Below are 27,818 nucleotides of genomic sequence, written 5' to 3' on the forward strand. Positions count from 1 at the left end.
ATAGAACTGTGAATACTATCCCTTAGCAAGTGTCGAGACCGAAACAAAGCACAAAGCTCAAAGAAAAGGACCTTAGACATTCTAAGCAGCTCCACACATTGGATATCATCAGATTCATAGATAAATCTAAGATTTGCCTGCCTCTCAATGTCCCTTTGAAACATTGGACCATATGTGACGCGAGGATGAAAGAGTCTACGTGTAAGGCATGCAAACAGCCAACAAGATATAGCAACAACCAATGTCGATGCTCTCAACTTCAGCAAATGACGATTTGGACCCAACATATCTGAATAAATAAGATAAGGGAATTGTTGAATGAGAAAAAATTGTACTCTGCTTAGATTGAAAAAAAAACAAGCCAGGGTTGCTACATCTAATGATGTTCCTCCAAACTGGCTTGGTAACATCACTGAAAAATTGCAGTCTGCTCAGATTGAACCAAAAAACATCACTGAGAAATTGAGATCTGCTCAGATTGAACCAAAAAACATCACTGAAAAATTGTGGTCTACTCAGGTTGAAAAAAAACATCACTAAGAAATTGTGGTCTACTCAGATTGAAAAAACATCACTGAAAAATTGTGGTCTGCTCAAATGTACAGAAAACATCACTGAAAACTGGTCCTAAGCTCAGACTTTACATAATTTCATCACTGAAAAAATGGTCAGAATATAAAGAAGAGAATTATGGAGGTAGCAGCATAATATAATGCATTAACTACCTGCATAGTATAAAAAGAAGATAGTTATGGAGGTAGCTGCATAATATAATGCATTAATCCATTAAATTAAACAAGACAAGAGGCTACAGAGAGGGAGAAGAAAGGAGGAACAAAAGGTAAGATTGTTGTAAGGGAAGAGGAAAACAAGAATAGATGAAGGTAAGAGGGGGAGAAGAAAAGAGGAACAACTAGCTACTTAATATAATAGACAGATTATGCTAGTTGCATAATCCATTAAATTAAACAAGACAAGCATGACAAACATGTTAAATTCAGTTAAGTCAATAAATAAACACATCACTGAAAAGTTCAGTTAAGTTCAGTTAAGTTCAGTTATAATTGAACAACATGCTACTTAATATAATATTGAAAAGTTCAGTTAAGTTCAGTTAAGTTCAGTTATAATTGAAAAGTTCAGTTATAATTGAACAACATGCTACTTAATATAATATTGAAAAGTTCAGTTAAGTTCAGTTATTATTGAAAAGTTCAGTTATAATTGAACAACATGCTACTTAAAATAATATTGAAAAGTTCAGTTAAGTTCAGGTAGTCAAGAATATTGAAAGCACATCACTGAAAAGTTCAGTTAAGCACATCAGTAAAAAATTCTATTGATTGCAGATATAAAGAAAGCACATCACTAAAAAGTTTAGTTAAACATGCTCAAATGGCTTTCTTACAGTACTGACAGAACCTTAAAACATCACTGATGAATCATACATTGTCAAAAGGGTATGTTTCCTATTTATTCTGTAAACAGATCTAGACAAGAATTTAACGAGGAATACTAATCAGATATACTAATCAAATATATAAACAAAGACAAGAGTTTGGTACTAGACAACAGATCAGCAAGGCAAGTATACTAATCAGATATATAAACAAAGACAAGAACTTTACGACAAACGAGAAGATCACAGATCAGTAATCGAGGGAACTAGGAGGACAAACGAGAAGAGAAGATCTAGAAGGGTACTAACCTCAGAAGAGGGAGACGACACAGCTAGGGTTCACTCGCAGCTGAGAACCGATCGAGGTCGTAGGAGAGCGATCTAACCTGAGAAGAGGGAGACCACACGGCTAGGGTTCGCTCGCAGCTGAGAACAGATCGAGGTCGTAGGAGAGCGATCCTTGCGAAGCAGATGAAATCAAATGAGAAGATAAAGCAGATGAAAGTAGATGAGCAGCCAAGAAAGGGGCTAACCTTGCGAAGTAGATGAAAGTAGATCGACAGATCGACAGATCGAGCTCGTCCGCGGGCGCGGTGTCGTCACCACGGGTGGAGAGAGATGACGGCGGCGAGCCCGTGAGCACGGTGACTGCGAGTGAACCCGAGAGGCGAGAGCGAGTGAACCCTAGAGAGAGGCGAGAGCCGCGGCGGCGGCGGCGAGTGGCGAGAGAACCCGAGAGGAGAGTGGCGAGAGGAGATAACCCTAGAGCCGCGGCGGCGGCTGCGAGTGGTCTGAAGACGAGAGCGAGAGGAGAGTGGCGAGAGGAGAGAACCCTAGAGCCACGGCGGCCAGACTCACTTGCGAAGCAACTTCTCCGCGTTCGAAATGGGTCTGGTCGTGCGCTCGCTTGAGACAGGCTTGTGCGCTGGGCCAAGCAACGAAACATTGAGACATTATTTCAAATGGGCCTAGTTGTGCCCTGGGCCAGGCAACCAAACATACCCTTTGTGTCTCCTTTTTCCACCTAACAATTGACTAGGATAATGCCCGTGCGTTGCAACGGCACACGATCATATTTAATAAGTAACTTCAATAATTCATTTAGACGAAGAGTTTACCTTATGTGTATTTCACTTGCATACATGGGAGTCCGTGAATTAGTACATGACATCACGATCACGATAGTGGCTTCGATCACTGTGCTCGCGTTCTAGCTCTCTCACAATTTAATAGGCAAGTGTATTAGCATATAGTACACAGAAATTGTAAAGGGAGCACTACAACAAGTATCTGCCTGTAACTATGTCATTGTCTCCACAGATGGTAATGAAGTAAGTGATTTCATACATGACATTTAACTTTTGGGCAAAATAACATGATATAAACATTCGCAAAGTTAACAGAACTTGTTAACAAGCATGATCAGAGACCAGAACTTGCTTTCCAAAATGCAGGCCACAGTTAAACATGAGTCATAGTAGTAGGTGACAGTTTCAGCTGTCCAAGACCAGAACCAACTGATATCCAAGTCCAGAACCAAGACTAACTTCTACAAACATTTAGAATAAAACTGGGTTGCTACAAACATTTATACTAAAAACGAGAACACACATTTGGAGTGAACCCAATGGTATCCAAGTACAGAACCACACATTTTGAGTGAACCAACTGCTGTTGCATGGCACAGGATCACACATTTCAGATTTCAGGAACCAAATTGCAGTTGTACATGGCTTGGATCTTCTTCTTTGGAGTTATCTTTTTCACAGCTCTCCTTAATTTCCTAGGTGGGGACAGTGTTGAAACAACCTATGTTGCACATTCCACCGGTGGCACAAGTTCATTCACAGGAGGCACTGGTACAATTTCAAGTGAGGAAGATGGAATGCTAACAAGCTGCTGTGAGGAAGAATCCACACTTACTTGGGGCTGCTCAGCAAATGGCTCAGGCTCTTTTGGAAACCACTTTTTAGTCATGCATCTTGATGTACCAAAATGTTTGTAAGAAACTGCATCAAATCAGTGTTCATAAGAAACATAATTTCTCTAGTGTAGGTCAAACATAAACTGCAAGGTATGATTTCATATCACTTGGGAAATGTACCAAATGCTCCCAATGGAACATCAACATGATCATGTTAAACTGCATCAAGTACATGTTATCTATTATTTTAGTGAAAATCTGAACAACACACAGAAGAAACATGGGTGAACTTTTGCTAGCCAAGCTATACAGAAGCTTATTTGATCATGTCAAAAGAAAAGAGAAGAAAGATAAAGATAAGTTATATGTACCTACTGTGTACTATGCAGACAGTATATAAAAGTAGAAAAGATCGCTAACCAATCATTTTACCCCACAGCTAAGCTAACTGCTTGAAGTAGCGGCGGTGGTGGTCGAGCGTGGGCTGAGGCGGCAGCAATGGCTAGGAATCAGATAAATAATTAAGATTGATAATGTTATTGTGTAATTACTACAGACCTCTAAATTGGTCATGTTATATATATAAAGAGAAAGAGAGTTTCGGTATTCTCACCTCGAGAAGTTTCTTAGACAGTTTCAGTATTCTCACCTCAAGATTGTGAACAGGTTCACCCCTGTCTCCCTCTCTAATACCAGGCACCAACAATAGCTTGCAGCCCATCCGTTCTCAATACTGCTAGCAGCAATAGCAGCCCATCACCAAGGAAAAAATATTCAACAAACAAAGCAATACAATAATTGTGCAACGGATAAAATCTTTCAGTTAAATTTTGAATAATATCTTTTGAACAAACACAGTCTAGCGCAGATGAGCAGTCTGCTGACCTGATTGTGCCTCATTGCCATGCTTGCTTGAGATGTTATTATGTCGTGGTGCTGCATGGTAAGGATCCATGGATGCATGTTGACAGAGATGTGTGGTGCTGAAACAATAATCACTATTAAAAGTCAATCTAGCTATAGCTACACAGCATGTTGTATGCATGTGGGTGAATAAATGGAACAGCAAGAGCTCCTAATTTTATCCTCATCAAGAAGTTCTTCCAATGTGAAATTTTCTTTGTTCAGAATTGTATCCACCTGAAAAAAGCACTAAGTTAGCACAGTTAAGAACCTCTCTTTAACAATAAATGAGGAAGAAAAAAACGCAAGGCCTCCATGGTTGAAGCTATTTGCAGTGACTACTGAAAGAATAAGAATGATTCACGTTGACAGTGGTCAAGTTTGGAAATCACTTCAAAAAAGAAATTAATTTCAGATACATATCAAATTGTACACAAAAATAGCACTGAAACTAAATTACATATGTCACATCATTTTTAGCCCCCTGATGTACCATAAAGGTAAAGAATAAAATTAACAATTTGGTTGGTCGTTGACATGATTTTCAGTTGGATCATACGGTCTGCTTTGTATTCACAGTGACAACATCCTGATCTAAATAAGGAAGTATCCACCATAAGAACTACTATTTCACATTGTGTAATTGGAAACGCATGGGCTTAGAGAAACATAGCATTCTCCAGGATGATAGATTGTACATGTATGGTAACAAAGCTTATGAATGACTGAATGAACACAATTTTCTAAACATGAGGCAAACCTGTTTGTGATTGATTGCAAGAGTGAAGAGAGCTGCAGCGACGAGCTCATTCCTCGACAGAACACCAGCAATTGCTCCAAGCGTCTTGACCCTGATGGCCGACTCCGTGTTGATGGCCACGCTGTCCTCGGCGTGCACGTCGCGGATGCCGCCCGACATCTCGCTGTCCAGCGCGATCATAGCGCTCGTGGGGGAGACGCAGGTCAGCCTCCGGATGACGATGTGCTGGTTCGGCATGTTGAACCTGATGTCGTACTCGTCCCACTCGCTCTTCACGGCCACACAGTCGTCGCCGGAGACGATGTAGCTGTCCTCGATCTTGACACGCGAGGAAGACTCTGCACACACGCACATGCAATGAAATTTAGAATCAGAAACATGTGCTTCTCACTTAGCGTCAAAGGAACATGGCTGGAAGCTGACTGGTCTAGCTACCCGGGTCAATTCCATCGGTGTTAGGCGAATTCACCGGCACGAGAATTGTGACGCCACTGATGGTCACATTGTTGCGCAAAATAGTGGCATGACATGTGAGATTCACCGCTGACTGAAACAATGATCATAAACCACCATGGGAACAGATGATCAGTGACTTTAGGCTTTCAGAGCTGAGAGTGAGATCCATACGTGCAATAGGTAGGGTGGAGGTTCCAGTACGGCGCGTCGACAAAGGTGACATTGGAGATGATGATGTTGTCAGAGTAGAGGAGCTCGAGGAGGTGGTCGCGGATGAACAGGAGCAGTAGTGGGCCTCGTGTTCATTTTATGTTTGAGCGACAAATTGACTAACATATCGCAGGCTACTAAAGAACAGTTGCAGCAACAAATTCGCTTGAAAACTTACCTTGGCCTGAGAAGCTGTGGTAGCCGTCGTTGCGTTGCAGCGAACCCCCGACGGTGTCCTGCCGTCCGGTCCGGGTCAATGTTCATATTTTTGCAACGGCATAGTCTCGTATTGTCATTTAACAAAGGAAAACCATTGAAACATTAGACAACATAAAAACTGATATACACATTCAGGCATGTTGAAACACTCAAGCTGGTACACGCAACGCAGAAATTCACGCAACACAGGTACCATCCACGCAACACTGACAACATAATAACTGATAAACAAATGAAATATTCAGGCATGTTGAATCACAAGATGTGAACATATCTAGCACATGTTTAAGTGCGTGGCTAGAATGTTGTATGGAACATCGATTCTACTTATCTTAAAGTATTGACTGATAATGACATTTGATTAGTAAGTTCTTTTTTGTCTTGACTGAATATTTTTGAAGGGCAAATGTACAGACATAATTTAAGGGCAAATGTTAATTCCAGCAACACACTGTCACACACACACACAATGCAGTTTGGTCATCTACAGATTTTGACAATGTTGTGAAAGAGCACGCAAAACTTTATTGTTTGTGACCCAGACTTGGAACCACAGGATTGAATACCTTGTCCGTCATCACTCCATGATCTCAACCACAGCTCGTCCTACGATCTTGCCATGATTGAGATCCTCATAGGCGCCATTCGCCTCCTCGAATTTGCATTTCCTTGATATGGTGTTCTGGAGATTGAAGGCACCACTCTCCGCGAGCTTCACTATCTGATGAAGGTCTTGCCTGGCCCTTGCGCCATATGAGCCAATGATTTTCACCTGGTTCCAAATAAACATAAGCGGATGGACAAGGAACCACAATACAGAAGGATGAACAAGGAATCAATTGCATACCTGTCGTCGGACAAGATGGGTTATATCAACCTCTCCCATTACGTTTGTTGCAGCAAGCCCGATCATAACAGCTTTGCCTCCATCACGCACACTCTTGGCGCACTGGGAAAATGTTAACGCCTTACCAAGTGCCTCTATAGCCACATCTACACCCCTACCATCAGTAATTTCCTGTGAACAGCAAGGCATTCACATCTAAATAGTATCAATGCATAGCTGGAAAGTTCCATATGCACATTTTGACACAACCCACTTGAAGAAAAAGAAAAACAAGATAAGCAATAGCAGGACTTGTAATGAAGTAGATATATAGAATTACTTTCTGAACTTCATTGATAGATTACAAACTTTGGTAGTCTCAGACATACCTTTATCCTTTCAACTGCATCATCATTTGCTGCATTTACAGTGTGGGTGGCTCCAAGTGTTGTAGCATTCTGGAGCTTCTCATCAAGGACATCCACCGCAATGACTTGGGAAGCTCCAAAGGCTTTTGCTATCTGTAAACAGTTGCAAATAAAAGAACTGCTTTTTTAAGATACAAGTAAGAGGGAAGAAGAAGGGTCATGTTTGTTTGTGCATTCATAGTCCCAAAAAAATGGAGAAAAGAAATATCCTCAAATTTATCAGACATCAGCTGACCTTGACCCAACCCCTCCAACTCCAATCACAGCTACCGAATCACTAGGCCGCATTTCAGCAGCATGCCTTAGGGCACCATACGAGGTAAACACTACACATCCTAAAATTTCTGATTCTGTATATGGCAGTGAGTCAGGAAGAACTGCTAGCGCATTGGCTGGGACAACACAATACTCTGCAAGCCCTCCCATACTATACATGTACACTGGTTTCCCTGCAGATGGAGAATTTTCAGGTTACTTGAAGCAATTATATTGTGGTGTTCTCGTAAAAAAATATTGTGGTGTTACTGATGATGATGCATGATGTGGATCTGTTTCCTCAGGTTACCATTGCCCCTTAGAAACAGTCGTGTCTCGCCATCATAGAGTGTCCCCTTGGCACGATTATACATGAAGAAAGACTCGCACAGATCTTCTTGGCCCTGTATCAAATCAATGGGCATGAGCGTAACAAGCAAGAAAAGCACAGAAATATATGTCGTAATTCAACGAAGTTGCTCTACCTTAACGCGGTAGAAGCAGTTCCCACATGGCATTATGAAGGCGCCGACGTAGTCCAAAATCTTAAAAGCATAATGAAAAATATTAGTAATTCTTGTACACCGGTTACAGAAGGCATGCCAAGTCATAATTGCAGAAGAACAGATCACATATTCACATTTTAATATAAAGTTACAAGCAATGGCCAAATTCGCATCTCTAAGCCAAGATTATTGAGTTGTTTTCCCATTTACTTCGAAGCAGTTGTAAATTTGACTGTAAACTGAAACAATGGGACTAAAAGGTATTTTTCTCTCTAAAAAGTACACACATAAAAAAGAGATGAGTAACATAACATAACACATCGTAGTATTTGACAGTAGCTCAAGGAATCTTGGACACCTGAAATCCAAAAAGCACAAGAACAAATCTACAGATAACAAAACGAAAAAGCAACCCCATTCACCAATGCGAACAGAAACATTCCATTCTATCTACATGTCAATGCACTTCAGAGGGCACCAGGCGAACCTTTCTCGGCGTGGCGATTGCAGGTTTCACGGTGAAGACGGGGATGCGAAAAACGCGACGTGGTTACCTGACTGAGGAGAGGGGAGGAGGTGACCTCGGATCCGGAGGACGCGGTGGAGGTGGACGGCGAGGTGTCGGGGTCGGGGGAGCCGAGGAGGACAGCGAGGAGGAGGACGCATGCGAGAGCGAGGAGGAGGGAGAGCAAGAGGCGCACCCACCATGACCGCTGCTGCCACCGGCGCTTGAACGACGGTCGCCGCCTCAGCGGGCCGCGCTCTCGCCGGCAGGGCGAGAGGGGATGCGGCGCGGGATTGCGAGAAGAGGATCCATGTACAGAGCGGTAGTGGGCTGCACGGTAGGGGCGTAGCGGGGGATTCGCCGCGGGTGTAGCGGGGGATTAGCCGCGGGCGGTTGGGGAATCGCGGCGGGGGGGGGGGGGGGGGCGAAGGGAATCTCGCGGCAGGGGCAGGCGGGCGGACGCGTTATCCGCGGGCGGGGGCAGTCTACACTGCCCTCTTAATAGTTAGTAGAGATATATAGAGCTAGACACAGTTTTCTCGGCCACCGCCAGTTCGTCGTCTCACCAGATCGGTCGCACTGTTCTCTAGATATGTGGTCGTCCTCTCGCATGGCGTGCTGACCCGGGTTGCGGGTGCCCTCATCTACGGCAAGCGTCGCTGGCGGACTCTGCAAAGTCGCGTTCGTCGCGTGCTGTCCCGACGGCGGCAAGGTGTGTCCCGTATTCGACGACACCATCAACTGTGCATCTCGTCAGCGCTTCTCTGCAGCAGTGGGTAGTAATTTGTTGTGCACAACTCCCAAGCAAGGAAGGCTACTGTAGATCATTGATGTTTGTGCTAATTTCTCACGCAAGGAGTAGGAGCAATTAATTTTTGTTCGCTCTCTACATTATCTCGGATTTTTTATTTCAGATTATAAATGTCAACTAAAATTGATATTCCGAAGTTTGATGACAAAATCAGTTTTGCTATTTGGCAAATTCAGATAAAGACTGTTCTTATCGAGTTATGTTTACGAAAAGCGTTACAACTGTGACCTTGACTGATGATAATTGGGAGGATCTTGATGAAAAAAACTTTGTCCGCCTTGCAACTTAGTTTATCTCTCAGTTTATCTCTTGATGTTCTGCGTGAAGTAATGAATGCGAAATCTGCGGCAGAATTATGGAAGAAATTAGAGGAGCTATATATGACCAAAAGTCTTGCTAATAAGCTCCGTCTCAAAGAGCGCATTTATACTATCTATATGGCGGAAGGTACATCTATTCAGTCACATCTTAATGAATTTAATTCAATTATTGTGGATCTTGAGAGCCTTGATGTGAAGATAGATGATGAAGATAAGGCAATTTTGTTGGTAGTCTCATTGCCCACTTCTTTTAAGCATTTTAAGGAAATTATTCTTTATGGTAATTATACTTCACTGTCCTTTGAGAATGTTAAGTCAAATTTGTTGTCTAAAAAAAATTTGATGTTGATTCTCGTTCTGAACCCAAAGGTGAAGGTTTAATTGTTCAGGGATCTGAAGATCATAAATCCAACCTTTATTGTCGTTATTGCAGAAAAAAATACTCATCATATTTCTCAATGTCCCAAGGTGAGAAATAAAGAGGAGAGAAAGAAAAAAATTGGATAAGTCTTTTGTTGAAGCCAGTTTTGTGGAAACTTTGGATAGTGGAGAAACTTTATTTGTTGCCTCTGTTGAAAAATGTTCTTCTTGGGTTCTCGATTCCGCTTGCACTTTTCATATTTGTTCGCATAGAGATTGGTTTTCTGATTATGTTCAGTCTCATGCTGGTGAGGTTGTTATTGGAGATGGATCCACATGTGAGATTATTGGAATCGACTCTATTTATATCCAAATTCATGATGACAGTATTAAGAAACTTATCGATGTCCATTTTGTTCCAAAATTGAAGAGAAATTTTATTTCTTTGAGCACTTTAGAAGCAAAGGGATTCAATTTTGCTGCTATTGATGGTGTTCTTAAGGTTTCTCGTGGCAACCGTATTATCTTAAAGAGCAACTGTTTGAATAATCTCTATTACTTGCAATGTTCAACAATTTATGTTGAAGTTGTTTCTATTGTGTTCCAAAAGAGAGGTTATTTTGATGATACAAAGTCGTGCTCCAGTTTCAAGTCTAATGATTTCTTAGACTTGATTGATATTCAAATTTAGCATCCTAGTGGTGTTTAGGGAAACAGCTTTATAGATTTAGCGTCATGGGGAGATTTGTTGGATAAGATCATGTGACTCTATCTCTATCTTCTTTGCCTATATAAATACCCTATATAAATAGGCCCCTTTATACCTGTACTTGAACAACATATAATAGATTTGTTTTTCTGTGGGTTTTTTCTCCTCCATATTAGGGGAGTTTTTTCCATATTAAACTCGATGTCTCCTACATGTGATCCTAACAAGTACCATCATATATATATATACTACTTATTAAGAGTGTAATAGTAGTCTGTCGTTCTGCCGTTCTGCCATCCTGCAATCTCAACCGTCCATTCCATTGTTCTGCAATTTCAATCGTTCGATCCCCCCACCGCCGCCAGTCGTCCGATCCCACCGCCCCATCCCCGCCCCGGAGGTTGGAGATGCGAGGGATGGCCCCTGCCCCGGTGCCCCCACCCCCGTTACCCTCGTCTGATCCTCTTGCTCCCCCGCAGTCTCCGATCCGCCCGGCTTCACCAAATCCACCCCTCCCCACGCAACAGCCACCGACCGTGTTCGCCGCCCCACCTCCCCGCCTGGTGTCCGTGTTGCTCGCCGCCCTGGAAGGGACGCGTCCACAAGAGGCAAGGTTGTGCCCCCGCCCGCCCCCGCGCAACCGCTGCCATCCATCTCCCTCTCTGCCCTGCGTCCGCGATGCTCGCCACGTCCGCCGCTCCCCGGTCCCCGACGCTCGCTTCCCCGGCCATCGTGGTGGAGCCCCCCTCCCACCCTGTGTTGATGGCAAAGTTGTACGTGCAGGTGGTGCCGCCCCCCGGATCTAAACAGGAACACTGAGTAGTTCATGTACCCCGAGGTCTGGACCGCCTACATCATCTTCTTTTGCTGGATCCTCGCTCTCTCCGTCTTTGGGTGCGCCCCCAACATTGGCATGGATGCTCGTTAACCTTGGCCAATTTGCAGTACGTACAATGGCATTCTCTCGCTCCTTGCTTGTCTTACTGTCTGCCATGTTACTTGCTCCCCTTGCTATCGTTGGTTCGTTCGTGTGCAGAGGCTGGAATGGGGTTTCAGCTGTTCCTATTAATGTTAGCATGAGGAGCATCTTACTGAAGCGGCTCCATGTTTGGTCGTCTACATCATGAGGGATTGAGGGCTAAGTTCTGATGCTTGTGTTGGATGGGATTACATACCTTTACACTTAAATGCATTTCACCTATTTTGGCATGTTAATAACTTTGGGATTTCTAAACTATTAAACAATGAAGAAGGTAAATAATCCTTACTGCCTGAGACCTTATGGGCCGGTTTGGTGAGAAGGGAATTGGAGATCCCCTCCAATTCTCTTGTCACCAAACCAGCCCAATATATGGTTAATTATGATCCCGTGTGTATAGAAATGTGCATCCCTATTCAAACTCAAAAATTTATGAGGAAACTGGATGGCTGTCTAGGTTACTACATGTCTAGAAGATATTTAATAGTGTTAAAAAAAACATTGGTGTGACCTCTTCATCTTGTTGCAATTATGTATGACAAATGCAATGATACTATGACAGGGACCGCAAAAGAAACGTCATAAAAATGTTTGTTTGAATGATGCAATGAATTTTACAACTTACTCTTCTTCGAAGACACTTATTTGCTTCACAAAACATTTGTTCCTGCAAATTGAATAAGTGAAGTTGCTTGAGTGAAGTCACCAATATTATTTTTGTTAAATCATGAAGAGTAGCATACTTTTTTCTGAAGTTCTGTCAGTTGATCAACCATGTGTTGTGTCTACAGGAGAAAAAGAGAAGGAAAAGAACTGGGTCAGAACATATACTCAGAAAGAGGCTACATGCACTGATGCACCGTTTTTATAAACTTGACTCCCCACGAACTCATATTATCATAGTCTAGCAGAAAAGGATTGTAGGGAAGAAATCAGAGAGCAGTGACATATATGAAAACTAGCGGCACAGTTTTACAAAAGGGAGAACTTAAATATTCCATGTACTTCTTCATATAAAACAGGAAATACAATTCGTTTATGGTGTTAGCACTTTTCAGTACCCTTGTAGATCTTATGTGCTTCAAGGACGAATCGAGCTGCTTCTCCAGGTGCTCCAGCTCTTTTATGCCTAATGACTCGAGATCTTCGCCAAGCAAGTTCCTGAGGATTGTTGGTAAAGCATTCGAACTTTTAATTGGTTATCAAAATAAGAATCCATCTATCTTTGATTACACTGAAAGAAATGCATTGAGCTAAGTCCCCCATTTTATACCTTTTTAAAATAAAAATATATGATGCAGACTTGAAATGTTATACAGACGACATATTCAGGCAATACTAGAAATCTTCATTTTCACATGTACTAATTATGTGTAAATAAAATGGTAGCATCAGTTTACTATAACCTGCATGCATGTTAGTTTCAGAATGTAGCACATTCCACATTTCATTTCTTTTTTATATTGCATAGTTACGATATATAGTTCTACACAATAATGGTCGTTCCAGAGAGACATAATTAAGTAGTTTGTATGGTATATTTGAAAGGACGACAATCATATCGGCAAAATATATTTGAACGTTTTGGTATTCCTAGCTTTGCACTATTTCAATTTAAATACAATGTTGCTTCATGAACTTACTGGTTTGAGATGAATAAATAAGCCATGCTATTTTGTTTTAAGCATGTTTTCCCAAAACAAAGCACATTCAAACATAAATTGCTATTTTTAAGTATGTACAGAAATAACAAATTTATCTTAATTGTATAACAGAACTCACCTTTGAGTCCCCTGTAAATTATCAACACGTGCCTTCAGTTTGAGGTACTCATTGCGGCTACTTTTCAGTTGCTGAAAAAATGTCATTATGTATGTTTAGCATAAACAGGAATGCCTTGTTCAACAAACTATATTGAGATCATAATGATGATCTATATATTAGGCCTCATAATTGTCGCTAGAAAAACATAATTTAAAATGTAACAGAAGAATAATAGAGATGTTTATATATATTTCCTTGCTTGCAAAAGACCACACATGGTAGAACATTACCACATCAACAATTATGCTCACGCACACATAACAAGACAATTTTTGCTATTACATGGTAGCATATCCACTACATCAATTATGTTGCAATAACTTTTAAGGTGTGCTGAAGGCAGCGGCGTCGCGGGGGCTGCAGTAGGAGCTCGACACCGAGCGGGGTTCATTCCAATGAACAGGAAGCTCATTCCAATGTAGAGGTTATCAATGAGTAGAGTTCAGTTACTTAAATCATATAGATTAGGCAGCGGCGTCGCGGGGGCTGCAGTAGGAGCTCGACACCGAGCGGGGTTCATTCCAATGAACAGGAAGCTCATTCCAATGTAGAGGTTATCAATGAGTAGAGTTCAGTTACTTAAATCATATAGATTAGTAGTACTCTGCTTTGTAAACTTTGCTTCAAAGCCTGGTAATCCTTTGTGCATGGAGCTTTTACGTCTGAGAAACTGAGCCTACAAAGACTTGACTTCATTTGGCATGTTATGCTTGTGGCTAGCTGAATGAATTAGAATCTAGCCTTTTATGGTTTATGAGCAAGCGGTAGCTTAAGCACATAGTTGTATATCTTCCTGCTATTTCAAACTGAAGATGTTTGATGTGCTACACTTTGTGTTGGCATATATTTTCGGGTGCTAGCATTTGTGATTCTGCTGCAGTAAGACACGTGGTATGGGAGCTGGGCGCAAGCTCAAGACCCACAGAAGGAACCAGAGGTGGGCTGACAAAGCCTACAAGAAAAGCCATCTCGGCAACGAGTGGAAGAAACCCTTTGCTGGGTCATCTCACGCAAAGGGAATCGTCCTTGAGAAGATGTGAGCTCACGGAACAGTAGATTCCGTTTCTTCTGAACAACAGGCGAGTTAACCAATACCTGACATGCACTACTTTGTTTCATTTGCAGCGGCATTGAGGCTAAGCAGCCTAACTCTGCTATCCGTAAGTGCGCTCGTGTCTAGCTGGTGAAGAACGGAAGAAGATTGCTGCCTTTGTGCCAAACGATGGTTGCCTGAACTACATCGAGGAGAACGTAAGTTCTATTTCTCCAGCTCATAGGACTCTTCACCATGGGCAACTCTATTTATCCAGATCATACGACTTTTCACCTTGGGTAACTGATGGTTGTTCCTGCCTGTTGTTCGCTGCTAATTGTCGCCACACTCCATCTCTCTGCATAGGCATATTTGTTAACCACGATGTTGTTCACTAAAGAAAGAAGGATAACTAATGAAACATACAAATGGTATGCCACTGGCACTAATAGTTTCATATATGCCTATGCATTTTTTACAGACTTTGTGTGAGAATATTATTCTCACTTTCTTTGCTTTCTGTTTTTACTCATATATATGCAAACTGGAGTGGAATCTTTGATGCACACCTCTTTCGCCTCAGATTTAAAAATTACTGTTTTTAATCATTTTGCGAGGAAAACTTTAGATTTAAAACGCTCCAATTCTGCCCTAATTTACTTTCTGCTGAGAGATTGCTTCAGCTTCATTGATTGCAATTACACGCTGCTCTAATTTACTTTCATTAAGAGAATATCTGGCAAAATGGACTAGAGCCCATTCAGCGAGTTCCCTATCACTGTTTTGAATTTGATTAGCTTGATGCGTATGTTGAAGTCCTTTGCTTTCTGAACCATAGCAGTAATGGTCTGCAGTAAACACTATTAGATATTTCTTTCTATGTGTTTTAAATATAAATATGAAAACATTACTTTTCTAGCTTTTACGACACTAGCCCACCGTACAATACAATTATGACTAACCACTTGATATAGGTTAGTTGCTCCAACAAATTGACAAGTATAAAAGGAAGGTAGATGATTCTTTTGTGAAGAAAAAATAGTAAGCACAAACTTGTTCCATACTTATTCATTATCATAATATTTTTTGGCTGAGAGAATTTAAAAATATCGAGGCTTCGAGCGTATCCGAAGGTCAACATGGACAATGCTAGACCTGATCAAGCGATCGTAGACCCCAGTCCCAGCCAACTGTCAGGATATATATTAGTTTGTTTCGGAGCTCAGGTTGCAAACATCTAAATTAAATTCTCTTTGTTAACCACCAGTACAATTGTAGTCACATGGGCTGCCCAGGGCGCACTAACCATCAGTACAAATTTTGTGGGTAAAGAGGAAACTAGGCTCGGATCATCCCTGAAGGACAGCAAAACCGGAAGCGCTGGCAACCACCTCCCATAACTAATTGGTCGTTGCTTTCTTCTCTACTACTCTATATGTTGATATCGAGGGCGTCCACAGTCACCATGGCTCCGCCCTCGCCCCTCACCCCCCGCCCCCCAATCTCGCAGCGGCGCCCGCCCCCGACATCCTCGCCTCCGCCTCGCTCTCCGTGAATGGAAGGCGCCATTCAGGGATCCTCTGCTTCCGCCTCCGACATCCTCGGGCTCGCCCCGCTCAAACTCGATGAAAGGCGCCATTCCATGCCCTCGCCCCTCGCCGGCAATCCAGGGCTGCCATCCTCCCCCGCTAATCGTCGCGGCATCCATGGCGCCGCCCTCGCCCTCCCGCGCAGATCCCCCATTCCTATGCCCCCTCCCTCGCGTCTCGATGGAATCCCTGCGGCACCCTCTGGTAAGGCAACCAACCACGCCACGACACCCTTTTGTTCGAGAATCTGCTTGCCTATGTCGTCGTCATGGCTTTGTTCCTCCTCGCGACTGATTCATCGGTCTCAGTTATCTCTTTTGTGTAATTGGTTTCAGTGCCGGTTCCATTGAGTTTTGATGGAGGAGTTGGTAGGTTGTTGTGACTGGTTGTTGGAGAGCAGGAGCCAGAATGAGGAGAATTTCAGCCAATTTTAGCGGAACCGTAAAACCCATCCGGAGAATTTTTCCTGCGCCTCCTATGGTTAGGAGTTGTGGCTGGACAGTGTCTCCCTACGCTCTAGAGTTTTAGTGCAGTTTTACCTGTTTTCAGTCAATTTTGATCAAGTTCAGGGGAAGTACCAATTTGGGAGTGCTAGCTGCTGCTGCTGCGGGTTCCTTGGTGGCAGATGAGTTGCTCCAACTCCAAAGTGGACAATGAGGCGCTCCAAGGACAGGAGGCATCTCATGAAGCAGCTGGTGCACCGCCGCCCTGAACTTGCAGCTGTGCACATTGCATACTTGCACGCCGTCCGCAACACAGGAGCCACTCTCCGACAATTTGTGGAGCTGGAGTCTGCATTGTCACAGCAGCCTCCCGTAGACCTTGTGGCGCCGCCCTCGCCTACTCCACAGCCTCCTCCTCCTGAACTCTCGGTGACATCCTCATTGCAACCCTCGCCATGCCCCCCGCCGCCTATCCCTTTTAGTTCAGTAACCGCCATAAGAAAGATGGAGAAGAGGGATGATGAGCTCCCACCACCACCTCTGGTTTTGAGTTCCATGGAGGTGATTTTACTGATGATGACGACACCAGCAGCTGCTCAACTCCTCTACCACCACCCCTGCCACCCGTCATTGTTTGGGAGGACTTGGATCCCTACAATGTGCGCCCCTTGAGTTTCCCATCTCCATTTGTTGATAGGAATGATAAAGAAGTGGCCTCGCATGTGACCATGGACAATGATCCTGAAGTAGACACAGAATCTGATGGAGAGGAGGATGAAAGCATGCTTGGCAATAATGATGGCATTGTGGATAGGGTCCATGTGAATCCAGGCAAGGGTAGGGCTCTGGGTGATGGCAACTCTTCAACGGTGAGCTGGGTGACAAAGGATTCAGACTCTATGGCAGTGCCTTGGAGGAGTAAAAAGTCGCTTGTAGAGATTGTTAAGGAGATTGATGAGTACTTCTTGAAAGCAGCAGTAAGTGGGAATGACGTTGTGATTTTTTTGGACTCTGCTGGTGGGCGGCCTGATGCCTTATAGGTAGAGGCAAAGAAAGGTAATACGTGCTCATGTACTATCATTATGTACATATTTTTGATATGTCAATCGATAACCTCTGCTCTAGAATCTTTTTTCTTTGGAGGTGTCGTGTCAATGCTCTTTCGGAGAAGTCCACAAGTCACCAAGCAAAGCAGTCTGATATTTGGTGTATGAAAATGTTCTATGTCGTAGAAAATGAAATTGATGACAAGATATCCAGGCATCAAGTTAATTGAAGTACGAATAGCACCCATCAATGTTTCGGAACTCAACATTGTTGTCAATAATTCCAAATATTCGTCGAACAATAAAGAGGCCATAAAATGAGCCATGTACTCCATCAAGGACCTCAACTTCGAATGCCCTCACAGCATAGGGCGGCAACAATTATTGTTTCTACATCTCAATATATTTTACCATAATATGTTTACCCGTAGCAACGCACGGATATACACCTAGCAATTTATTATAGCAATGGTCTTACTTTTCTAGGTAGCTGTTTTGTGTAACAGCCGGAGGCGCAGAGGGAGGAGGGACCAAATAGGAGCGGAGGGGAAGGCATGCGGTATGATTGATGAGTCGGTGAGCGCATTTTCTATCTCTTAAATAAGCATCATCAGCATTATGAGATGGGGTTGAACTAATCATGGTTCTCGTTGCATAACTTCCTTTTTTGAGTTTTGCTTATGCAGCTACTCAAAATCTTGAGCTCATGTACAACTATTTGAAGGAGCTATTGAAGGAGCTGAAGTGCAAAACTGCTCTACAGGTTGTGGAAAAATCTCTACACAGTGTTGCTGTCATCCTGGCCTTCGCCTTCGCCGGTGGCCTGTACGCGTACACACGCTCACGGGGCTCATTTCCAAAAGCTGGGAGTCGTATGCTAATACTGGTGTCTTTGCGAAGCAGGTAACAACGACTCTTGCCTCCTGGCGTGTTTTCCCGTGGAGAACTTGGCTGCTGTTGTACCGTATACTGCTGATTTGTGCCATTACATATGTATATTTCTCTTGGATTGGGATTAGGATTCATATTCAATTAATCTATGCATTTCTTAGTAGGCGCTTGGACTTGACATGCAATTTTGGGCTGGGGTTGGTAGTATTTTCTGGTGCTGTTTGCTGATTAGGAGCAAAAAAAATCTTGTTCTTTATGTTATAAGACGACTAACCAACACGCCATTTGTTTTTTAAAACTTTTTATGCTTTGGGAATCCTATAAGCCACTCCACGAACTTGGTGGGGCAAGTGCACCGTGGGTTTGTATTGTCCACATGATTTGTTTGGCTCAAGTTTCGGTATGGTGGCACTGTCGTCTCATTTTTTTACTTCTGGTTTTTCTTGAGAGGGTTCATCAAACAGTGAAAGTAGTAAAAAGGACTCAAGCATGTTTAATTTAATATAAGTGACAACGTTTGGTAGCCTACGCCTGACAAAAGGACAATTACATTATTTTTTAAGGAATCTATTGACCTCATTATTTTCAGTCGACTATAGATAAACTATGCATATTAATTCTAGGCACAATTACAATTGTGATACTTATATAGCCTATCAATTGTGGCACAATTAGGGGTGGTAATGGATCACAACCTGAAAGACTCTTCACAATAAGTTAGGGTCCTTAACTAATTTTAGTTAAAAAATGATTATAAATAGAGCTTGATCCTAATCCAATTCGATTCTTAAATTTTATAGTGTAAAATCTAGAGCCCATTACCACTCCTGGGCATAGTACTTTATAAAAATTAATCATGTAACTTTGTAATTTGCGGGTAAAATACGATAACGGGGAACATACGTAGTGTTCGAATGGTAGCACATTCAGTTCTTCTTGCTCCACATTCTCTTTTATCGTAACAAGATAGCTCTATATTTCGAAAATGTATTGGTTCAAGGAACTAGAAAAGTTATATGTTTTTGTGACAGTCTGAGTTGTCTCTCATAGCTACAATAACTTTTAGGATCAGCATCTTTGATGAGTGATAAAATGTGTCAGTTGTCAGTGGTCATTGGTGCTTAACTGAGTTACCACCTAACATTTTATCTATGTATATGCTTTGTGATAGCATTGGACTTTTTTTTCCTTATTGGCACAATCGTTTTTGACTTGTTCTGATTTTCTTTTTTCTGTCGGCTTGCAGTGCCTCAAGATTCTGAAGGTTTCTGTCAACCTGACATGCACCACGGAATGGAGGTTCGTCTTGGTTTGTCCAAGGGACCTATCTGCCCTAGCTTCAGTTGAGGCAGTGAATGTAGTTCTACGGTTCTGTCGCACGTTGATGCACCTTAGTCCAGTACACTCGGATCAATAAAAGACCACATTAGGATGGTGAAACGGTGAAAACTGATGGCTTGCATATGTTCAGAGTGTTATGTTGTAATGAACGCATATTGCGAAGCATCGCAGTTGAGCTTCAGGATCTCTGCAGCTGCAGGTGGCTTTCTCCGTACTCGAATTAGAGTTAGCTGTGAATTGCAATCCTTTTGTTATTTTTCTCTAACTTGTATGGAGGAAAGCAATCTATAGGAATTTTTAAAGAAAATTGATGAGATTAAATCCTGCGTTTTCAAATTTCTGTAGGAATGAATCCTTTAAAAAAAATCTTTGTTCCAGATGGGCCTGTAGGCTTCAATCGAAGTTACAGTCAGTGAAGCGAGATTGGTCTTCTCTTCCCTTCCTCCCTCAGGTTCGACCTCTCTCAGCCCACTCAGACCATCCTTTCCACTCGGAAAGAAAGCATCTAGCCCGCCCTTGTCTCATTCTCTTATCTCTAGCAAACATGACACCGGCGTTGACAGTCCCGGCACATCTACTTCAATAATAACTAGGTCGTGCGTTGCAACAGGATCATATAATACCAATATATATAACATGGAATGACAGGTTAACTTTGCAGCCTTAATAAGAAGTAGAGATTTTACCAATGAAATTACACGGAGCCCAAAAGAGTAAAATTTGTTGAAATTATATGGAGAAGGGGGTCACATATGGACGATGTGCATATAAAGGTGATTAGAGATGAAGCGGGATACACATTTGAATGGTAACCTAACAACATGCTTTTACTGATCTGTATTTCGATACAATACAAAATATTGCTCTTTGAACATGATAGATTTCAGTTTGTGATCTTACATTTGTCGCCCCAGCATCTACGGAGTCAACATGAATGTATTTCTTATTCCTTTTCCCCCACATGGTGTTGTAGATCAATGAATCGCTCATCACCTTTTGATGGTTGCATGTCAGATAACAACGAGGCTTCCTGTTCAACCATGTCGAGGACGCAAGGGACAACATGTAGATATGCGTTATTTTTCAAACCTTCTAGATGTGTGTTATTTTTTCATGCTTCTTTATAGAGCTCCATCTTGATCGTCTCTATTGTGTATATAAGAAATCTATGTAGATTCAAATGGTATGTAACAACATGTCTTTGTAGATATGTGACATTGTTGGCCACAAAAGGTTTCAGAGTCTCGGCGCTGTACCCCCTTCGCTGCCACTGATGCAGGCTAGGGAGACATGTCGAGGGAAGGTGTGGCGGCACGGGGACTAGCAACAAGGAGAGCCCGCGACCAGCTTGGACCTGACACTAGACTTCGACAGGGAGGCGAAGAAGCCCCACGAGGAGAGCAAGCTGATGTTGAGTTCGGCGGGGGAGGACCCAGACAATGGAGACGCATGTGAGTAGCTAAAATATCACCAATGTCTTCTCTTCTGGAATAGCGGCATCAACATTGCTCTGGTCTTCAACAAAACCAACTTTCAGTTCGAGCTTGTTATACTTTGTTGTATAATTAACAAGTCTATTCCACATTCCTTGTAATCTGTTCAACTCAATCGTCAGTATCTCACAATCGAGTTATTATGTCAGATTTCTGTTGGAACATCACAAGTTGTCCGGGTCACATGCTAAAAGTCTGGAGGCATGTATACTGTATGGTTATTATGTGTTTGCTTCCAATAAACATGTTGTACATATTAGTTGAAAGGTAAATTTCAGGTGAAAAAGTAATTTTACAACACATAAACTAGGTATTTGGTGCATGGCTGAGTTTTGTCAGTAATTACCTATGTAGGACACTAAACCTTCATCTATTCCAGGCAACTCTTCAGCTTACGAGATTCTTTCTTGTTATATAAACTAGGTATATGCTCGTGCGTTGCAACGGAGGGACACTTGTACATGGATATATTATTGTTTAGTGATACTATCAAGAATCAACATAACAATCATAACAAGTGAGATGATCCAGGTAATTAGTGACAAATATCAGCCATACACCAAATAACAAGTGAGTTTGGTGCTTTCTATCTCAACTACAATGGTTCAATATTTTCCCAGCATCTTATCTTCCCCATCCATATCTTCTTTACTACACAGTTAGATCCTTTAATATTTGGTGCGTGGCTGATTTGTATAACTAATTATCTAGATCAACTCACTTGTTATGATTGTTGAGTTGATTCTTGATAGCATCACTAAACAATGACATATCCGTGTACAAGTATCCCCCATTGTAACGCACGGACATATACCTAATATATATATATATATATATATATATATATATATATATATATATATATATATATATATATATATATATATATATATACTAGGTGAATGCCCGTGCGTTGCAACGGAAACATATAATATCAAAATAACTTATGTACAAATGTGTGTTATATTGTTGTGAGAAAACGTTTCGTAATCGATTTATGGTAATCGATTTATGATCCAGACATATATAAATTGTTATTTTAATCTAGCTATTCAACACTACACAGTATTATACGGACTTCTATATGATTTTAATAATGTCATGTCAATTGCATCATTTAAATGTTAAGACTATCATAAAAAACTACAAACTTATACAAATCTTCAGAAAATATTTAGGTGCCTTGAAACGATATACAAAATATTCGACAAATGTTAGTGTACAACGATTACATACATTGATCACTCTCCTGCTTACTGGATTCACATTGCAATATATATCATCGACGCTAGCCAAATGTTCGGCCAACAACGATAGCCGGTTACGACATTACACCCGACATCAAAGAAGCTTGGAGTAGCAGAGGATTCAAGAGCAACAACAAAGCAATTTGGTTTATTGTATTCGAAGTTAAACTTATGTTTTATGTGTTTGTTTGACATTTTGAGTGATTGACACATTAGAATTTTATACTTTTCTAGCAGGTATGGGTAATCCGACGGATAAATTTACCTACGCGCGAGTACGAGTATAGGTAAGATTATATACCCGCGACCTTATACGGATAACTCGATGGATAGAATTTTTTTGACAGGTACGGATATGGGATGATACTATCCGACTGGTACATACCCGTTACCATCTCTAAGTAGAAGTTAGTTGTACCAAATTGACTACTGCTGGGCCGAGAATTGAAATGTATCAGGCACATATCACCTGCTCGCCGTAGCCTAGCAGACGTTTGGCTGATAGGACCGTGGCGTCGTTTCATTTCCTTTTTGTTTTCTTTGATCACGTTCTGAACATAAGCATATCTTGGGTTTATCACCTTTTTAGCTTCAGATGACACTTTTGAGCGAATGATTTACTCAGTGGAACTAAACCACCGAAGACAGCACAACCACTTAAGGACTTGTTCGGTTTGAAATGAAGTAGTAAGATCTGGGGAGATTAAATCCATTTATATATATATAAATTTATATAGAACGGGATCTAATCACCTTCAATCTCTCTCAATCTACTTCTAACCAAACAAGTGTAAAGGTTTAGGGTAGAGTAGAACACTTGCTATGTCTAGAGCACCTGTAAAAACGGGAAAAAAATTATATTGGTATCATCTTATGACCTTGAATACTCCTTGGCTCATCCCACAAATTAAGGTGGTGTTTGATTCACCGAAAAACAGATTTACAAAAGGTAGTGAAGACTAATACTTTTGTTTGGTTGAGCTCTTTCAGGTACTATCCACTATAATTACAGACAGTAACCATTACCATCTGTAAGAGATCCTATTACCAATCCTGTTACAAGGCCCGAACCAAACAACACTTAATATAAGTATGACAGACTCGTTCCCGCGGCTACTTCTTTGTCTAGCAATTCCTGCACATACTCAATAGCTTTAAGGATTTATTTCTCATATCTAACAGTTTTCAAACCGAAATAGTGGAATAAATCATTCAAACCGCATGTGTTAGTAGTATCGAAACAAAGCAATTAGCTATACAGAATTTAGAAGGAAACTGTTCTTCATTTTCCTTTATTTGGATGTGTAGTGTACATAACAACAGTTTGACACCATAGGACATTGGTTCTATCAGGCTACCCTCCTCTGATCAGCCATTTTCAAGATCACGAAACTTCTCAGTAAGCCATAGGACTGAGTTTGGAAAAATGTGATTTTCTAACCCACGGCAATGGTACAAAATTTACACATGAAAATAAGAACTTCTAGCAAAAAGGCAAATAAAGAAATCACAAGAAGGTTTGTCACGGCAGTAGGAACAAAAACAAGCGGCGGCGCCGGCTATCTGGAGAAGAGATTGAAGGCCCCGCAGAACAACGACTTGCTCTTGCTCCCCATCCCCGGACAGCCACCCATCTTCTTCTTCCCCGGACCTTGTCGTCGTCCGTGTTCGCCCTCTCCCACTCCCAGAACGGTCACCGACGCCCACCGCTCGCAGTGCTCCAGTTCGTACAGCGCCAGAGTGTGGCCGAGCCTGTCGTATTCTTGCGCTCGCCACAAATAAGATGAATCAAGCAGATCGTGCTTAACCGGGGAAGATATGAGCCAGAGCCCTGTACCTTGAACTCGCAGGCCATGCCGAGTCCCCGCAGGAACTTGACCCCGTCTCGCCCTTCCTGGACCGGGATCAGCGAGTCGGCCCCAGTGGATCCGCGCTTGGGGGAGCACAGGGGGGGTGCGCAGGGGATCGCGGAGCAGAGGTAACGGAGGGCGCGATGGGGGCGTTGATGGCGGCGCGGATGATGGGCGGCGTGTCAGGGGCGTTGTGTTGCCGTACAGAGACTCGGCCACACTCTCGGCATAGGGGATCGCGGAGCAGAGGTGAGGCGGGCAGGCGAACCTGATGCCTGCTCGGCACAGAGGAGGAAGCCGCCCCAGAGGCCTGCAGAGCCATCCCCTCCACTGGGCCCAAACTCGCCGAGACCCTCGCCTCACCTCTGCCGCCGAAGGCGACGGCTCCTGCCGCCCTTGCGCAGGCATCTTGGCGTCCATCATCAGGAGCGCCGCGGGTTCCTCGCCGCGGCGTGCCGCCGTCCGCACCGCCGTCCACCTGACGCGCCACTCCCCTGGCCCGATCGCCCCGTTCCAACCGCTCAGGTCGACCCCGAACAGGAACAGCCCCGCGGAATTCTCGATGTGGGCGGCCTTGTCCGCGGCTACCAGGAAGGACAGCGTGCTGTCGCCGCCGGCCGTGACGACGTCGACGGCGAACGAGACGTCCGCGAGGGCGAGGCGCGGGGCAGGGAGCGCGCGGCAGCGGACGGACGCGGAGCGGAACAGCTTGAACAGGCGTCGGTGGGGTGAGGAGGAGCACCGCCGGTCGCTGTCGGTGTCGGGGAGGAGGCCCAGCGCGGAGGGGAAGTGCTACGCGCAGAGCCGCGCCCAGAGGTCGTCCGCGGCGAAGGCGGTATGCCACGAGGTGGACACACAAGACGCCGCCGCGAGGGATGCGGCGTCGAGGAACGGCGCGACGAGGTGGAGCGCCTCCCACGGGGGTGGCGACGGATCCGGCCGTTGCGCCGTTGATGGTGCGGCCGCGAGATGGAAGTGGGATCCGGCCGTTGCGCGAACTGGATGCGGCCGTTGCGGGATGGAAGAACTGGATTGCGCCGCGGAATGGAATTGGGATGCGGCCGCATCTCGCGGGAGGGACTGGATTGATTCTTGCGGCGTTAATGGTGCGGGAGCGGGATGCGGGAGGGAGGTGGATTGATTCTTGCGGCGTTAATGGTGCGGGAGCGGGATGCGGGAGGGAGGCGGCCGCGGGCGGGGCGGGTTGCGGGAGGCAGAACGTGCACCACCCCACGGGTGTGCACGCCTACGGTAGAATCATAATAGTAGTATATATATATATATATATATATATATAAGCATACCTTTCCAGAAAGAAAACGGCAGCAGCATTGGCATTAAAAAATATTTTTGGAGCCATATAATATAATTGTCTATGTTCGTCTGAATTGCATTGCATGTATGTACCTTCGTCCTGTGAATGAGATTCATTGTTCGGAGCTTCGATGGCAATGCATCATAGCATTGGGTTGAATAACATGATCGTACCTGAATGGCCTAGTGTGAATTGAATAACATGCATTACAGTCCGGGTTTTTTTTGAAAATAGGCACAATTCTGAACCAGAATGATTACACGCAGACAGCCAGGGCCAGCGAGAGAGGGAAAATTGAATTGGTCGATCACCCGTGGATGTTCTGAATATAATAGTTTTTGCCTAACAGTGTCTGGTGCACATGAAAGCTTAATGCATATGGTGCATATATTAAATCATCATTATCCATTTGAGATTTAACGTCTCATGTTGATTATTGCAATTTACAAATAACACATTCCACCACTACACTCCACCACGTCGGAAGGTGTGCTTAGCAAAATATATCAAACAACTAATGACGTTAGATCTAAAATGAGTGATGCTGATTTAATATGTGCATCATGTACACTAAACTTCTATGTGCACCAGATATGTTAAGATACTGATCCTGATCGTATCTGAAGACAAAATAATACTCCTGCATATTGGATAGATCTGGATGAGTTGTCTGATGCCATTTACATACAAGTGTGAAGGGGCGCCTTTTGTTGTTGATCAACGTACCGTCAGTTTTACGCTGGCCTCTTCGACATCAGTTCTGCACTATCGTGATTGTTTTCAGAGACGTATTGTTATTCTGATTTCTAAGTTTGACCAACTTCCGTGGTGGACTTCTTAGTTCTCAACCAAAATATTGGAGTTTTTAAAACTTTTATGTCATAAATAGTTTCTAGGAACTAATTTTATTCCATTTTAGTCCTTATATTGTCAACTACTGTTTTAGTTTCTGTATTTAGCGATTTAGAGACTAAAATACAATAAAATGAAGTTTTTCGTATTTGGCAATATAGGGACTAAAATAAAATAAAATGGAAGGACTAAAAACTAGTCACTACAAACAAAACACCCCCTTAATCTATGCTTCTATACGATTATAAATTGTCGGAGTCATACCTAATTATCTTTCGATAATGATTAAAGATGCTGAATAATTAGTTAAACGACCTAAAAGACCATGGAAACAATATGCCAACAATTGTTCGATAGTGTTTATACGATATAGGTCACATGATCGAAAGCTGAAGTTAAAGGCATTGGAAGCACGAAGATTTAGATAGGTTTGGACTCTCGATGCGAGATAATACCATATGTTATGTTTATGACGATGTTTATTGTTATGCAACATGAACTGATTATCTATCTTCATGTGGTTCATCTCTCCCTCCTTTTATAGTTTAAGAAGGGGCAACAGTTACACAGTACAATCGAGTCAGTTATCACTTACCAAGTCCACGACGAATCGAGTCGGTGAGTGAGTTGTACATGAATCAAACTCTATCTTTATAGGTGTATTCTTCCTTATCTTTAGGACCTAACCATATTGATTTGGATGCTAGCCATATCTTTCCCATGTTTATGCTTCTGGATTTCTTCTGAAAATAGGTCCCCTTCTCTTGATGTCCAAGGCCCTAGGCTCTCGGCTGAGCCCAAAAATCTATCCTTACAAGTCCTTCTCATTAAGTTTTATCTGGGTATCTCTATTATACATTATTGACAATAGCCACATAAGTCTTATATGATTGAGTCATTGAATCAGGCATATAAGACTCTTCTCTTGAATCTTCTTAAATACCTTGAATTATCTACGTCTGAGGTCACCTAGAGGGGGTGAATAGGTGATCCTGCAAAATTGACACTAAAAACACAAACTTGGTCTAAAAGTGAGAGTATAGTGCAAAACTAAACCAAGTTTGAGTAGGGAGAAAGGTCCTCTTCACTTGATTGCTATTTCAAGATGTAAATTAAACTAAGAACAATATCACAAGAATAGAGAGAACTTAGGAAGAGATAAAATCACAAGAAAGTAAATGAACACAAGAGAGACGATTTTTTCTCGTGGTTCGGTCAAGCCTAAAATGCTTGCCTACTCCATTTTTTGGTATCCCAATGGACAAGGGTTGCTTTCAACCCCTCTCAAGTGATCACGTAGATCGAACTTAAGTGTCATGGTCTT

The 27,818-nt window shown here is 42.7% G+C and overlaps 2 protein-coding genes, 1 long non-coding RNA gene and 1 pseudogene across 3 annotated transcripts; 1 reads left to right on the plus strand and 3 right to left on the minus strand.

Annotated features, from left to right (window-relative positions):
* Positions 1 to 6,305: 6,305 nt before the first annotated feature.
* On the minus strand, positions 6,306 to 9,003 carry LOC103631145 (alcohol dehydrogenase). Its single transcript, XM_020539982.1, has 8 exons — positions 8,958 to 9,003; positions 8,441 to 8,721; positions 7,866 to 7,925; positions 7,691 to 7,784; positions 7,367 to 7,574; positions 7,087 to 7,246; positions 6,719 to 6,889; positions 6,306 to 6,643 (listed from the first exon to the last, which is right to left on the minus strand). Exons 1-8 carry the CDS (start codon positions 9,001 to 9,003, stop codon positions 6,449 to 6,451), a joined length of 1,215 nt encoding a protein of 404 aa, XP_020395571.1. The 3' UTR covers positions 6,306 to 6,448.
* Positions 9,004 to 12,108: 3,105 nt separating this feature from the next.
* On the minus strand, positions 12,109 to 13,483 carry LOC103629495 (MADS-box transcription factor 7). The gene is made up of 4 exons (XM_020539792.3): positions 13,353 to 13,483; positions 12,632 to 12,731; positions 12,314 to 12,355; positions 12,109 to 12,237 (listed from the first exon to the last, which is right to left on the minus strand). The coding sequence occupies exons 1-4, from the start codon at positions 13,436 to 13,438 to the stop codon at positions 12,124 to 12,126; spliced, it is 342 nt and encodes a 113-aa protein (XP_020395381.1). The 5' UTR covers positions 13,439 to 13,483; the 3' UTR covers positions 12,109 to 12,123.
* Positions 13,484 to 15,925: 2,442 nt separating this feature from the next.
* LOC103629494 (uncharacterized) lies at positions 15,926 to 20,021 on the plus strand. Its single transcript, XR_002263087.1, has 3 exons — positions 15,926 to 18,081; positions 18,192 to 18,408; positions 19,643 to 20,021. It is a non-coding gene; the product is annotated as an uncharacterized lncRNA (long non-coding RNA).
* Positions 20,022 to 23,303: 3,282 nt separating this feature from the next.
* On the minus strand, positions 23,304 to 25,687 carry LOC103631146 (uncharacterized; annotated as a pseudogene).
* Positions 25,688 to 27,818: the final 2,131 nt, after the last annotated feature.

The sequence above is a fragment of the Zea mays genome, chromosome 6 (assembly GCF_902167145.1).
Source record: "Zea mays cultivar B73 chromosome 6, Zm-B73-REFERENCE-NAM-5.0, whole genome shotgun sequence".
Taxonomy (NCBI): domain Eukaryota; kingdom Viridiplantae; phylum Streptophyta; class Magnoliopsida; order Poales; family Poaceae; genus Zea; species Zea mays.

Coding starts and splice junctions, on each gene's coding strand:
- LOC103629495 (XM_020539792.3), bottom strand. CDS start 13,438: ATGACATTTTTTCAGCAACTGAAAAGTAGCCGCAATGAGTACCTCAAA. Junction 12,356..12,631: donor AGCACATAAGATCTACAAGG/GTACTGAAAAGT, acceptor TTTCTCCTGTAG/ACACAACACATGGTTGATCA. Junction 12,238..12,313: donor TGACAGAACTTCAGAAAAAA/GTATGCTACTCT, acceptor TTCAATTTGCAG/GAACAAATGTTTTGTGAAGC.
- LOC103631145 (XM_020539982.1), bottom strand. CDS start 9,003: ATGCGAGAGGACGACCACATATCTAGAGAACAGTGCGACCGATCTG. Junction 8,722..8,957: donor AGAACAGTGCGACCGATCTG/GTGAGACGACGA, acceptor CCTACCGTGCAG/CCCACTACCGCTCTGTACAT. Junction 6,890..7,086: donor ATGCAGTTGAAAGGATAAAG/GTATGTCTGAGA, acceptor TGCTGTTCACAG/GAAATTACTGATGGTAGGGG.